We start from the raw sequence: 13,036 nt of genomic DNA, 5'->3' as shown, positions 1-13,036 counted from the left end.
CAAATGCCCCAGGTATGGGGAATTCAATTCTTTGGGTCTTTAGCCGTGGCTCTGAGGCCCATGGCACTCTGGGTGTGTGGTCATTCCTTGGCTGTCTACCTGACAAACACTTCAATCTGTTACTAGCTACTTCACGTGCATTCTATCCTAATTATCAGGTTGGAAAGTGGGTTAGGGTTTGAAATGGGACTTTGCATTGGTTCAGAATTGCTCCCAGCTGAAATTAATAGTTAAATACCCATATTTGAAAGCAAGTCCACATTGGGTTTAAAGGAGAGAAAGCAAAGTCAGTCCCTCAGCCTCACCTACCACCTAAGGTGAACCTCTGTAAGTTGAAGACCTGGAATGAAAGAAAAAGTACATCTGAGCTGAGAGTTGGCACCTATGGACAGTGCTACTTCTCTTTGAGGTAGTTGCAGCCACCCCAAGCCCAAATTTGCCACTCTAGGAAAAATGTGAAGTCTGGAGGGACCCCTGGAAGAGGAGATGGCATATCTCTCTACTCCATGGCTCCACAAATTTCGGCATTGTGCCTCAGGATATGGCTCCCAAGCAGGACAATTCTGGAAGCCAGCAGACCCCTTAGAAAGAGTGCCCAGCTTCCATCCTCTCCAGCTTGGGGGCTCTGCTCCTGCTGTTTTCCCCCAGAGGGAACAAATGCAGACCAGGGGTCCCCTCCACTCTGACATTCACTGGGGCTAGGACTGCAGACCTGGGGGAGCTCTCAGGTCTCTACCAAGTTTGCATTTTTGTTTGTTTTTTTTAACATTTGTATTTCCACTTAAAAAGTTATTATCAAAAAACAAGAAGCAAAAATGCATCATGATATGATCTCACCTTGATTGTAAGATCTGTTTTTTTCTATATGTATACCCTGGCTCATCCTTTTAGCTTTTTCATCTGTGAAATGAGTGACCAGTCTTGGTTCTTCTGTGCAGGGTGGTTGTGAAATTGTGACGGCTCATGTGGGCTGGATGTGAGTGTAGGGCACCCTGTGGAAAGCATGAGGCTGGGTTCCACAGGTTCACTTGCCCACTGGACAGTCCTGGAGTTTTGGGGGGATGGTAGAAGCTATTCTTGATGAGCTCCAGGAACAAAAAGAGAGTCCAGTCACAGGGGAGGACAAAGCCTTCTGCCCAATGTCCACAAGCCTAAGCCTGGCAATCTCCCCTGAAATACACACACATGCATTCACACTGACACATTCTCACACACATTCATTCACACACATGCTGCCATCATCAGGGACCTGTGTCTGAAGGGGCAGATGTATTGAGCTACTGGGGATGCACACTCCCTGCCCCACTACTTAAAGACTGTGAGTTGCCACAACTGTGACACTCTCTTCTCCTTTGTGCTTCACTGGACACAGAGCAGCACCACCCTCAAGCTAGGTCCATGCTGTTTGCAGAAGCAGGCAGCTGGCCCACTGGGCAGGGGTGTTGAGGATGGGTGAGAGGAGGCTGGACACAGCTAACATCCTGAGTGCTCTGTGCTCTTGACTTCTCTGTGGGCTCAAGAAAAGACCACCCGCTTCAGGATGAACTCTCCTTTGGGGCCAAGAGTCTCACTGGATCCAGCGCAAGAGCCCTGCTGTGTGGCCACTCCACTTTCACCCAGCAGGTGGGACAGCTCCCAGAGCAGCACCTCCAGCCTGGACCAACCTGTTCCCATCAATCCCACGGTAAGCCTGGAGCGAGCTTCTGCAGGCACATAGCTTTCCCTCCTCCATTCTGATCCCCATCCTAGGGGAACACAGGGGCTTAGGTAAGGAGATAGGAAAGGCCTGTGCTTTGCTTTGAGACCCTGGGCATGTTACTGTATGTCTCTGAGCCTGCCCTACACAAAGAGGCCACTAGAGGAGAGTGTGGGCAGCAATTTTCCTTGAGGAGAGCATCCAAGGAATAGAAAGGCCGATGCTGAAGGACAAGGGGCTGGAATGTCCCAGACCTGTCCTTGGCTATATCCACTCCTTTCTGAAGGTGGTTGGATGCCCCACGGAGCCTTCCAAAAAAGAAGGCATACTGTGTGCTTCTGGATTTGTCCAGCCCAGAGCGAGGTACTAGGTGTGCTCTGTTGTCTCCATCATTCTAGCCAGAGCCCCAAGGCCATCTCCACCAACCCCACCATTAAGTGGGGAGGGCTGAGGGTACTCTCAGGACCCTGGGATGCTGGCCTACATCCTGGACAGGATGGGAAGGCTCCTTCCATTTTAGAGGCCAAGGCAGGATAGAGACTATACCACTGCCCCAGAGAGGAGCTGGGGAGGGAGGTGTCTTTAAATCTCTTTATATTGGCCTCATAGTCTTATATCTCCCTGCAGTGACCCTGGGAGGCATAAGCTTTCTTTTCAAAGGGAAATTCTCCCCTCCATCTTGTGCCAGGTCTACCCAATTATACTCTGGGAAACTATAGCCTTTTCTTTGAGGCTCGGGAGGGCGGGGAACTCCAGAGAGAGGGGCTCTGCCCCACACTCTGATACCCAGAGTAGAGGGACCTGGAATATCACTGCTAAATGTCTTGAGCACTTGGAACACGTCCTATATAGCAGAGAGAAACCACCAAAGAGTTGGGCCTTCTTCCCAAGGAAAGGTAGAATCATTCTAGCCATGGCCCTGCTTGCCAGACATGTGTTAGTCTGTCTTACCAGCCTCTAACAGGTGATCTGAGCCCAATCCTAGAAGCCTTATGCCTCTGTGCAATGATATAGGAGCTTGGGCTCGAGTTTAGGGGACCTGCATTTCTATTTGGGCTCAGCCACTTGCTAGCTGTGTGAGCAAGGAACCTTGGCACTATGAGCTTCAGTTTCCCCACCTGCCCTTCTGGGGACCCTAACCCTTTTTTCTTGGGGTTATTTTAAGGTGACAGAATAACGTGATGACTTTGGTTCTCTGTCTTTCCACAGCCTGGGGCTCAGGCTACTGCCTGGGTCCCCTTCCCCACAGTCGATGTTCCGGACCATGCCCACTACACCCTAGGCACGGTGGTCCTGCTGGTGGGCCTCACAGGAATGCTGGGCAATCTGACAGTCATCTATACCTTTTGCAGGTGCTTGGTTGATGAGGTTGGGGCCTGGGAACTGAGGGTAGCCAGCCATGAGGAGACAGGGCAACACATAGGACAGAAATGCTGGTGCTAGCTCTGCCAGGGCCCTATCAAGCTTGGGCCGTGAGGCCAGGGCTAAGCCCTCAGTGGTCTCAGGCTCAGGCCTCAATCTTTAAGCCCAGGGAAGGGGCCAAAGAGTAGTCCAAGTAGCTCAAGTGAGGCATGCCAGTTGGGCCCCAGGTATACCCTCTCTGTAGGGTGGCTGTCCCTAGGACACTGGGTCTCTGCCCATTCTGCCTCGCTGTCAGTTCTCCTCCACCATCACTTGCCTCAGTGGGCATCCTCCTTCTCCCTAAAAGAGCAGCCCAGGCACCAAAGCCCTGAGTCTTCAAGCCCCTCAGCAACCACCTGTTTTTTCCACACATGCCCTATTTGCAGGCTGAATGGCTGAGACAGGCAGGCAGAGAATTGAAGCCCTACCTTTATCACCTCTTAGCTGAAATGTCTATGGGCAATTTATTTATCCTAGTTAAACCCACACATCTGTCTGCAAAATGGAGCTGAGCTTTGCCTCACAGTCAATGTAATGATTAAGTGTATGTATACACAGTGCTCAGCAAATCTGTTTGAATCTTGGCTGTTCCACTTACCAAGTTTTGTGATCTGGAGAAAACCACATCACAAGTGGAAGGCTCGATGTTCTTATCTAGAAAATGGGGAAAGGGTAGACACAAAGACGGATGGTTTTAGGAGACAAGGTTTGTGAAAGGGCCTGCCTCTGGAGCACAGTCATCAACTCCATTGCCCTCAATGGGCAGAGACCCAGTGTCCTAGGGACAGCCACCCTACATAGAGAGTGTGCCTGGGGCCCAATTGGCATGCCTCACTTGAGCTATTTGGACTGTTTTTTGACCCCTTCCCTGAGCTTAAAGATTGAGGCCTGGGCCTGAGACCATTTGCCAGCCCTGAGGGTGAGGAATATAGGCACAGGTGTGCTGAGCAGGACTCAGACCATGACTCTGGAAAAAAAGGGGTGAGGAGGGTGCGTGAGGAAGAAGAAGGCACAGTTTGGGCACATGGGAAGGGGAGCATAGGGACAAGACACTCAGGAAAATCTAGCCTAGAGGAGCTATAGAAAGGAGGGGTGTGTCCAGGGAGAAAGTGTGAGTCATGCAGAGGGCGTGCCCAAGGTGAGAAGAAGTAATGGATGACACCCAAACCCAGTTTCTGCTGGACTGAGCAGCAGCTCTGGGAGAGGCATTGCTCTCTGCTTCATTCTGAGTGAACCTCCTTCAAAAGACAGTCTCATTTCTCAGCCTGCACTGCTGGACACCAGAACTGTTTGGCTGGTATTTGTCGAGCAGTGGGATGGCCCAGAGGTTCCTGTAGGTATGAATGCACACACACATATGTGTGCATATGTGCACCTAGTGGAGGGAAGGCACCCAGCAGAAGCACCTTCTAACAGTTTCTGATCCCTACAGGAGCAGAAGCCTCAGGACACCTGCCAACATGTTCATTATCAACCTTGCAATCAGCGACTTCCTCATGTCCTTCACCCAGGCCCCTGTTGTATTTGCCAGCAGCCTCTATAAGCGGTGGCTCTTTGGGGAGGCAGGTAGACACTTAGGGCTCCTTTTTGCTGGAATGGGGAGGAAGATTGTGGCAGGGGATGCATACTGTGAAGAGCAGCCCAGGTGAGGAGGTGATTTCCTCTTCCTTGGCAGAGAGTGGGTAGCTGCCCTCATCCCATTAGTGAGCAACAGGGAAGACTCAGGTTCCAGTCCTGACGTCTTCACTAGCCTCTGCCAGATGTGGCAAGTAGGCAGGGTGAAGAGGGGCTCAGTCTGTATCTCTTCAGATGTGAGGGCAGGAGCCAACTATATGGTGTCCACAGACCTTCTCTCCCCTGGGGTATCTGATGGGCTCCCTGCCAAGGGCTGAGGTCAGGGAACTGTGTCCACAGGCTGCAAGTTCTATGCCTTCTGTGGGGCTCTCTTTGGCATCACCTCCATGATCACTCTGACAGCCATCGCCCTGGACCGCTACCTGGTGATCACACGCCCATTGGCCACCATTGGGGTGGTGTCCAAGAGACGAGCAGCACTTGTCTTGCTGGGAGTCTGGCTCTATGCCCTGGCCTGGAGTCTTCCACCCTTCTTTGGCTGGAGTAAGTAGGTTGCAGGAATCAGGAAAGGGGAGGATAGTCTGGGGGGGCACATTCAAGGGCAAGTAGGTACACTTGGCTTAGCCAACTGGCAGGATGGGGGTAGGACTAGCCACAGGGAAACTGAAGCTATATCATCAGTTATCAGAAGATGACCTGGGTTCCCATCCCTCACCACGGAGGGGAAGACTACATGGTTCCTGGTTGCCAGGAAGAGATATACATCTGATGCTGAGTTTGCAGTGAGCTACACAGGCAGGGGTTGGGGTATGAGGACTCAGTACACAAGAGGGTTAGCAGTAAGGCACCAGCCCTTCTTGGGCAGGGCCAAAAAGCTGGCTGAAGCCTGGGGGAGTAGGACCATGGTGCTCTGGTGAGGTCTTTGCCCCACGCTGGCAAGAATGGATGGTGCTGGGCTTTGCTAGCTATCTCCCACAATAGGTTTGGAAAGCTCTGCCTCCACGTGCCCTGGCTTCCTCACTGTACTGGGCTGGGCTGGGGCTGCTGTCAGTGTTCCAGGATCCCAGACCCCATGTCAAAAATCCCTGCTTGATGAGGAGCCCACAAAAGCACTGCCCAGAACACTGAGAATCTGCCTCCTCCTGGCTCCCAGGTGCCTACGTGCCCGAGGGGCTGCTGACCTCCTGTTCCTGGGACTATGTGAGCTTCACGCCATCGGTCCGTGCCTACACCATGCTGCTCTTCTGCTTTGTGTTCTTCCTTCCCCTGCTTGTCATCATCTACTGCTACGTCTTCATCTTCAGGGCCATTCGGGAGACAGGCCAGTAAGAGCTGGGCATGGAGAAAGGGGCTAGATGGGAGGGGGGCCGTGCCCCTTCATCAGAGCCTCATGTCTGCACCCACCCTTGGGGCACCCCAACTCCAGATGGGCAAAGACAAGCTGAGTACCTCTGCTTACAGGGTAGGTGCCTAGAAACCAGCACATCCTGGTACCTAGAAAAGTTTCAGGAGACAGGGTCTTCTCAAGAAGGGGCCTTTAGGCATGATAGGAGGCCTGGGGGTTTAGGGCAGAAAAGACACCACATGTAGAACTGAAGGAGGTAGGTCAGGCTGGATGTCATGGAGAACTTTCTGGGTGTGAGGGATGCCTGCACTGGAAAGGATGGCTAACTCCAGAGAGGTTCCCCAACAGTGGCCATGACCTTGGCAACTTATTTCAACCCAAGTGTGGTCAGACCCAGATGCTGTACCCTTCCTAGGGCTCTCCAGACTTTTGGGTCCTGTGAAGGCCACAGTGAATTGCCCCGGCAACAGCAGCGGCTGCAGAGCGAGTGGAAAACGGCCAAGATTGTCTTGCTAGTCATCCTTCTCTTCGTGCTGTCCTGGGCACCCTACTCCACTGTGGCCTTGATGGCCTTTGCTGGGTAAGCAATGGCTAAGGGGCTGGGAGTGCAGTGTGAAGTGGGGAGGGCTACAGGGGATTGGGGCAGCCTCTTCTTTCCAAGACCAAACCCAAGCCAGCTGTACTCACACTCTAAGTCTGGCCTCAGAGCCTTCCTCTCTCCTTGCAGTGAGATTATCCCCTCTAGCTGGGCCTACCTGAGCCTACCTGGTTCCTGGAGGCACTAGGACACATGTGGGGTGAGCTCTGAGCCACACTGGATTTAGCCTGAGTGCCTGTGAGGGCTACAGTTCCTGCTAGACCCCTTGGGAATACATGGCTCTCCCTGAGTTTTGGTTCCCTCTTCATCTGGGCACACAGCCAGGGGTTCTGCTCACTTTCTGCCCTCATGGTGAGAGTCTGGGAACTTTGACATTTACAGCAGTGTGGGCGTAAGCCAGACTTCAGAAGCATTTTGGGGCAGAGAGAGCTATTAATCCTTGGAAGTGTTTGTGTATGAGATCTTATTCTTGTACAGGAACAATTCCCTCATGGGTCCTCTTGTGAAGTAACTTTGAGAGAGCCAGGAGAGTGTGGGCATCTGGGTTGGAGTGTGGTGTGGGAAAAGCTGAGCAGGGGACCAGGGTCAGCAGGGGAGACGAGGGTTTATTGCTGGCAGCATAGGCTCAAGGGACAGTAAAACTCTCCAACCTGGCCCATCTTCCTCCTAGCCCCTCCCTCAATTGCTCTTTGGGTTCCCACTCACCTCAGATCAGAATTCTTCCTAGCATTGCAGTCCTTCCCATGGGGCTGACTTGGCTCAGCTAATTTGGGCCAAGCTGGGTTGTGCCCTGGCAGAGCCTGACCTAAAGGAAGAAGATTCCCAAGAGGACAGGAGGGCCAGCTGCCAGGGAGACCACAGCTTCTCTCTCCTAGGTATGCGCATGTCCTAACGCCCTACATGAACTCAGTGCCAGCTGTCATCGCCAAGGCCTCTGCCATCCACAACCCCATCATTTACGCCATCACCCACCCTAAGTACAGGTGCAGCTCTACTTCAGGCCCTACCCCCAGGCCCCCAGGCCCCCAGGCCCACCCTCAGGGGCATGGAGGATCTGGGCTTACAAATGGGGTCAGAGGCCACTGTCTTTCCTGTTTCTTGTCTATGCATTGGGTGGGGGCTCTAGCAGCTGGAGCAGCCAGTTACATTGGGTGGGGTTAGAGGTGGTGTGACCCTTCTGCTGTTCCACTTTCCCAGGAGGCTCAGCTTGGAGGGATATCAGGGCTCCCTGGGCAGTGGCCAACCCTAACTAGGGATTTTTGGAGCTGAGGCCAAAAGGCAGGCAAGATGGCTGATCAGCAGTGTTGCTCCCTATAAGGAGAAGCCTCCAGAGCTGAGCTTTCCCTGGAGAGACCACACCAGGGAAAGCTCAGCTATACTTCAAGGGCCCTGGCAGAGGCCTAGGGATGGTTCTCACCCAGAGTGCTCTCTGCTAGAATCCCAGCATACTGGCCTCTCCCACAGGAGTGTTTTCAGTGCTTCCTTTTGCCTGGGGGTATCTATATATCACCACCCTGCTGAGGCCAGCAGCATAACTTAACCTATTCAGCTCAGAGGTCTCCATTCACAGAGATGTGGCTTGGGTCTTCCACTTGAAAGCTAGAACCAAGTATCTGGCTGAACCTGCTATGTTAAGGCTATGCCTCCATGACCATGGCCCCTGCATCTGTCTGTCCACTCCCAGTCCTGTGAGTCTGTTGGTCTCCTTCACCTCAGTATCTGTCTGGCCTTCATTATAATTTTTCATGACTTTCAGTGTCTTCCTGTCCATTCCCATTGCCCCATCATCTGTCTGTCCATCCTCATAACTCCAGTGTCTAAACCTTCCTATTTTCCCAGTGGCTCTCTGTCCACTCCTATTGGCCTTGTATCAGTCTGTCCATTCATCCCATCTCCTCATGTCTATTTGTCCATCATCTTTGCCTTAACCAGATGTGCTGTCCCTGCAGAATGGCCATAGCCCAGCACCTGCCCTGCCTAGGTGTGCTGCTTGGTGTATCGGTCCAGCGCACTGGCCCATATACCAGCTACCATTCCACCCACCGCTCCACACTGAGCAGCCAGGCCTCGGACCTCAGCTGGATCTCCAGACGGAAGCGCCAGGAGTCCCTGGGCTCTGAAAGTGAGGTGGTAAGAATGCTGGCCCCTATATGGCTGGCCATCCCTTCCTCAACTAGGCCTCTGGGAAGAACTGCCACTGAGATTTAGGAACCCTTAGGACACTGGGATGCTTAGGACACTGAGGCAGAAGGAGCCTCTCCCCACCTCCCTCAAAGCTTTTTCATGCATCATCCTCTCTGATAGGTAGGGGCATTGAGGCCAGAGAAGCAAGGGGTTGGTCCAAGGTCATCCGGTAGCAAGGCCAGGACTGAACACGGGTCTTCCAACTCCAAGAAATCTCTTTTCCATGCTGGCACGACCTTTAGAGCCACAGATTGGATAGACTAGCATTTTTGGTCCCAAATGAGCCTCCAGAGAGACAGACAGGAACTAGCACAGGGACCCTGGTTCACAGCATTAAGCCTCCTCCTCTGGGAGCCTTGAAGAGCCCTCAGGATACAGAAGAAGGAGCAGTAGCCCTGGATTCAAGCCTCAGCTCTATTGTCTCTTGACTGTGTGAGTTTGGGCAGGTCACTTACCCTCTCTGACCCTCTATGTCCTTCTCTGAAACAGCTGCATATAGACTGGCAAGGGTGCCTGCTCTTGGGTAGATACAGACCCCATAGTTGTCAGTCCCTGGAGCTCTCAGTCTGCCAGCTTCTCCTTAGAACCTGGAGTTGTGATGCTCCTTAATGTCCCCAGGAGAGATCCCTGTACCATGAGCTCCTATCCCCAGCCACACTTGGGCTCCTCCATATTGTGCCTACAGGGCCTACTGTGGACCTCACCAAGGGTCTCCACTTACCTCCTCCTATTGCTCCCATCCCTAGGAGTCTCAGTTGAGGGACTGAGGAAGGAACTGTCAGAGGTCCCTTCCCTATATTTTGTAACAGAGGTGTAGACCCTCATGAAGACACACCCATCTCACATGCTTTAGTAAGTATGCATGTGCTCACAGACACACACACACCCTAGTTCGTGCACTAAAATTTGTAGGGATTTGGTGACCAGCAACCCTGCAAACAGTGTGATGGGCCTCTCCCTAGTGAATATTGTGGGGAGAGTAGGGAAAGGCCTGTTGTGGGGGGCAGAAGCAACATAGAAAAATGTCTTACTTTCATCTCACAACGACTCTTCCACCTCCTCCAGGGCTGGACAGACATGGAAGCAGCAGCTATGTGGGGGTCTGCCCAGCAAGTAAGTGGCTGGTCCCCATGCAGTCAGGGCCTGGAGGACATAGAAGCCAAGGCCCTTCCTCAGCCCCAGGGACATGAAGCACAGGATCCCAGGAAGGTAATTGAAGACAGGGGGCAAGTAGCCCAGGGAGTGACCAGGAAAAGGGGACTAGTTCTCATGGGTAGGCCCAAATGCTCTCTGAGAATTACATCTTCTCTGTACCTCCCCAGCATTCCCTTGCACATATAGAGAGTCTGGAGTTCTATGACTCCCAGATGCTTTGAGCAGGCCACACTGTGGTCTGAGACTCCACTTAAGAGGGTCTGTGTGTGATTGTAGGTAGCAGGTGGTGGTGGCTATGCTGTACTATGATAAAAGTATACATGTGTGCTAGTGTGTGTGACCATGTGCCTGGCACTTACTCTCTGTCACTGTGACATTACAGGGAGTAGAATTGAGTGTCCCTAACATGTTTGCTCTAAGCTGTATGTGACCAAGGGTGTATGGTATGTACCTTTGTGTGTGATTGGAGGCTGGACATACCTGTGTGGGGGTGCTGCAAGCTGTGTATGTGCTCAGTGAGAATGCCCTGAGATTAGGATGTTACCCAGAATACTTGTGGCTATTAAAAGAAAGCCAGCTGTCAGCCCAACTGCCTATGGAACGGAATGTCGATGGCGATTAGAGAAGGCCATATTCTGGAACACTGGAAATGCCATGCTCAGGCCCCAAGGCTGAGGCTTCCCCTCCCTCTCAGCTGACAGCTCCCTCCACCCCTGCCCTTCACTCCTACCTACACAAAAGTTTCAGCTCCTGGGCTTTCTTGAGCTTCCCTAGCAAGCCCAAGGCCAGAGCACTTCTCTGCTTTTCTTCTTCAAGGCTGCTCCCCTGCATGTCCCAGAGAGGGGGAGCCCTGGGTTGTTCCCTACAGTTGGAGCCTCTGCCTCCCCCAGCATCAGTGTTCAAGGGAGCACCACTCTCCTGATGCTCCAGCCCCAGGAGGACTCAAACCCCAGCCCTGAGCCCTGGCACTGTGCACAGCCACAGAGACCAGGACAGAGGCATGGCTGTGCCCCACCCCCAGACTGGTGGGGCAATGACAAAAGGCACAATGCCTATCCTGGGGGGAATACAAGGATGGGGTAGGCTGCTGGGAAGAGAGGTATAGCACATCAGCAGTCACCTAACAGGTGATAAAGACTGCCAATAAGGTATCAGTATACAGACTACTGAAAGCAGAGGCAAGTCCCCAAGGGCTCCCCAGGGAAGGTGGAGGTAAAGTGGAGATTGCCAGGCTGAGGGGGGGTAGGTGATGAGAAGTCCAGACTGAGGAAACAGCCTGTGCAAACGCAGTAGAGCCCAGGGAGAGCTCAGTGTCCTGGAACAGAATGTTGCTCTGTGACCTCAGAAGCAGCCAAAGGGACCCTGTGAGCTGGCGGGACATGTGAGAGAAAGAACACAGGCAGGAGGTGGTAGTAGGAGCCTTGAGAAGACCCACTCAACTGCTGGCTAGAGGGGTCTCCAGGTGTGACGCTGGGTGTAAGGAGCACTTGGAGGACTTAGCAGGGTTCTGATTAGGGCTGGGTTAGCTTTGCAGGGTAGCTGGACCCCTCTGCAGTGGCTGGGGAAGGACAGGTTGAATGGTATGAGCTTCAGGGAGAAAACCAGAGGAAGCAGGTGCTATAGGACACACCAGAAATGAGGTGTTGAAGGCAGCAGGGGGAGAGCAGACACTGGCATGTGGAAGAGGAAAAAAGGGAAGTGTAGAAAGGGATGGTGAGGTGAAGAGACCTCAGTCTGGACCTCAGGAGCCCAAGAGCCTAGGGGATGTCCTAGGGGGATGTCCTACTGGCATCCTTAGACATGTCTGGCTCCATCTTTCAGGCCACATTGCCTAGAGTCTCAGAGAAGGCCCATCCTCAACCTAGGACACAACCTGGCCCTCCATTAAGCCTCCCTTCACTAGAGAATCACTGGGAGACTGTTACTGCTGGGACATTTCTTAGGCTAAACAGATGTGTGTTGTTTGTTTTCTGGACCAAGGTGCTGCTCCCCAGTCTGGACTCCAGGATATAGGGCATCACTGGATCTCCTTTTCTTCTGGATATGCCCAGTGCCCTGCCCAACACAGACCCAGGATTACCTCCTGAGTCTGTGGGCTTTGGAAGTAGCCCTGTCACTTGTGGTGTGCTAGATTCATATCCCAAAACACAAAGCTCCTGCCATGCAAAGTGTTCTGCACGCACTTCTCATCTTGGCAGCCTGCACCCCAGGCTCATCCTGAAGAGTGGAGCCCAGCCCTCCTGCTCCTGGAGCCACCTGCCCCTCTTCAAGTGCTGTGTGCCATGATTGAGTGATGACAATGGCGATGGCTCCATGGGGCACACCAGCTATTTATGAGTTGCCTCCGCACCCAGGCTGGGCACTTTGTTGGCATGGGAAAGCCAGCACTGTATCTCCCTCAGTCAGCAGTTAAAGCTGAACACAGACCTTCATGTACTGGAAACTCTTATTTATCAGTAGCTTTTCCCCACAGTGTACTGTTTCCACTGTGCTCCACACTCTTGTGCACACATACATTTGCAAGCACACTCTCTGCATGTACATATTTGCATGCATACTCAGCATATGTGTGCACACTTTGCACTTGTGATTTCTTTCAAATCAGTGGTCTAAGTTTAACCCAGGGCTGTGTGGTTCTGACAGAGTATAGGAAAATAAATAATCAGAGGTCTCAGAGAAGCATGGTCTCTTTTCTGTTGATGTTGCAATTAGAGAGAAACCCTAGGCCTGCCCTCTAATGCCCACAGCAGTTTCTCTTCCTCCACTTCTCTCTTTTCCCCACCTTGTGACTCTCTTTCCTGAAGTCACCATCTCAAACTGTGGGGTGCAGACTGGAGGAGGGACAAAGAACAGGCTTGCCCCCAGTCCCACTGCCCAATGAGCTGCTGTTACTGAGCAGAAGTGCCCACCCAGCCTCTAGGTACCAGCTGCTCTCTGGCTGTCTTGGGCCCCTAGGGGAAGCAGATGGGTGGTGGCTAGCCTCCCCTCTTTAAGAGCATCCTTTCTACTACCCCTCCCTTTCCCTGAGGCAGCATCAGGCTTCAAGCGGGTACCCAAGCCCAGAGAAAGAGCCTGCATCTTC

The 13,036-nt window shown here is 52.7% G+C and overlaps 1 protein-coding gene across 1 annotated transcript; it reads left to right on the top strand.

Annotated features, from left to right (window-relative positions):
- Nucleotides 1-1,502: 1,502 nt before the first annotated feature.
- OPN4 (opsin 4) lies at nt 1,503-12,581 on the top strand. Its single transcript, XM_045842250.1, has 10 exons — nt 1,503-1,684; nt 2,906-3,048; nt 4,530-4,663; nt 5,012-5,215; nt 5,826-5,997; nt 6,433-6,597; nt 7,491-7,598; nt 8,565-8,745; nt 9,865-10,008; nt 11,935-12,581. Exons 1-10 carry the CDS (start codon nt 1,541-1,543, stop codon nt 11,965-11,967), a joined length of 1,428 nt encoding a protein of 475 aa, XP_045698206.1. The 5' UTR covers nt 1,503-1,540; the 3' UTR covers nt 11,968-12,581.
- Nucleotides 12,582-13,036: the final 455 nt, after the last annotated feature.

The sequence above is a fragment of the Phyllostomus hastatus genome, unplaced genomic scaffold, assembly GCF_019186645.2.
Source record: "Phyllostomus hastatus isolate PE091 unplaced genomic scaffold, TTU_PhHast_1.1 phas_contig_38, whole genome shotgun sequence".
NCBI classification, from domain to species: domain Eukaryota; kingdom Metazoa; phylum Chordata; class Mammalia; order Chiroptera; family Phyllostomidae; genus Phyllostomus; species Phyllostomus hastatus.
The sequence above is the reverse complement of the archived record's forward strand: the minus strand, read 5'-3'. Positions and strand labels throughout refer to the sequence as shown.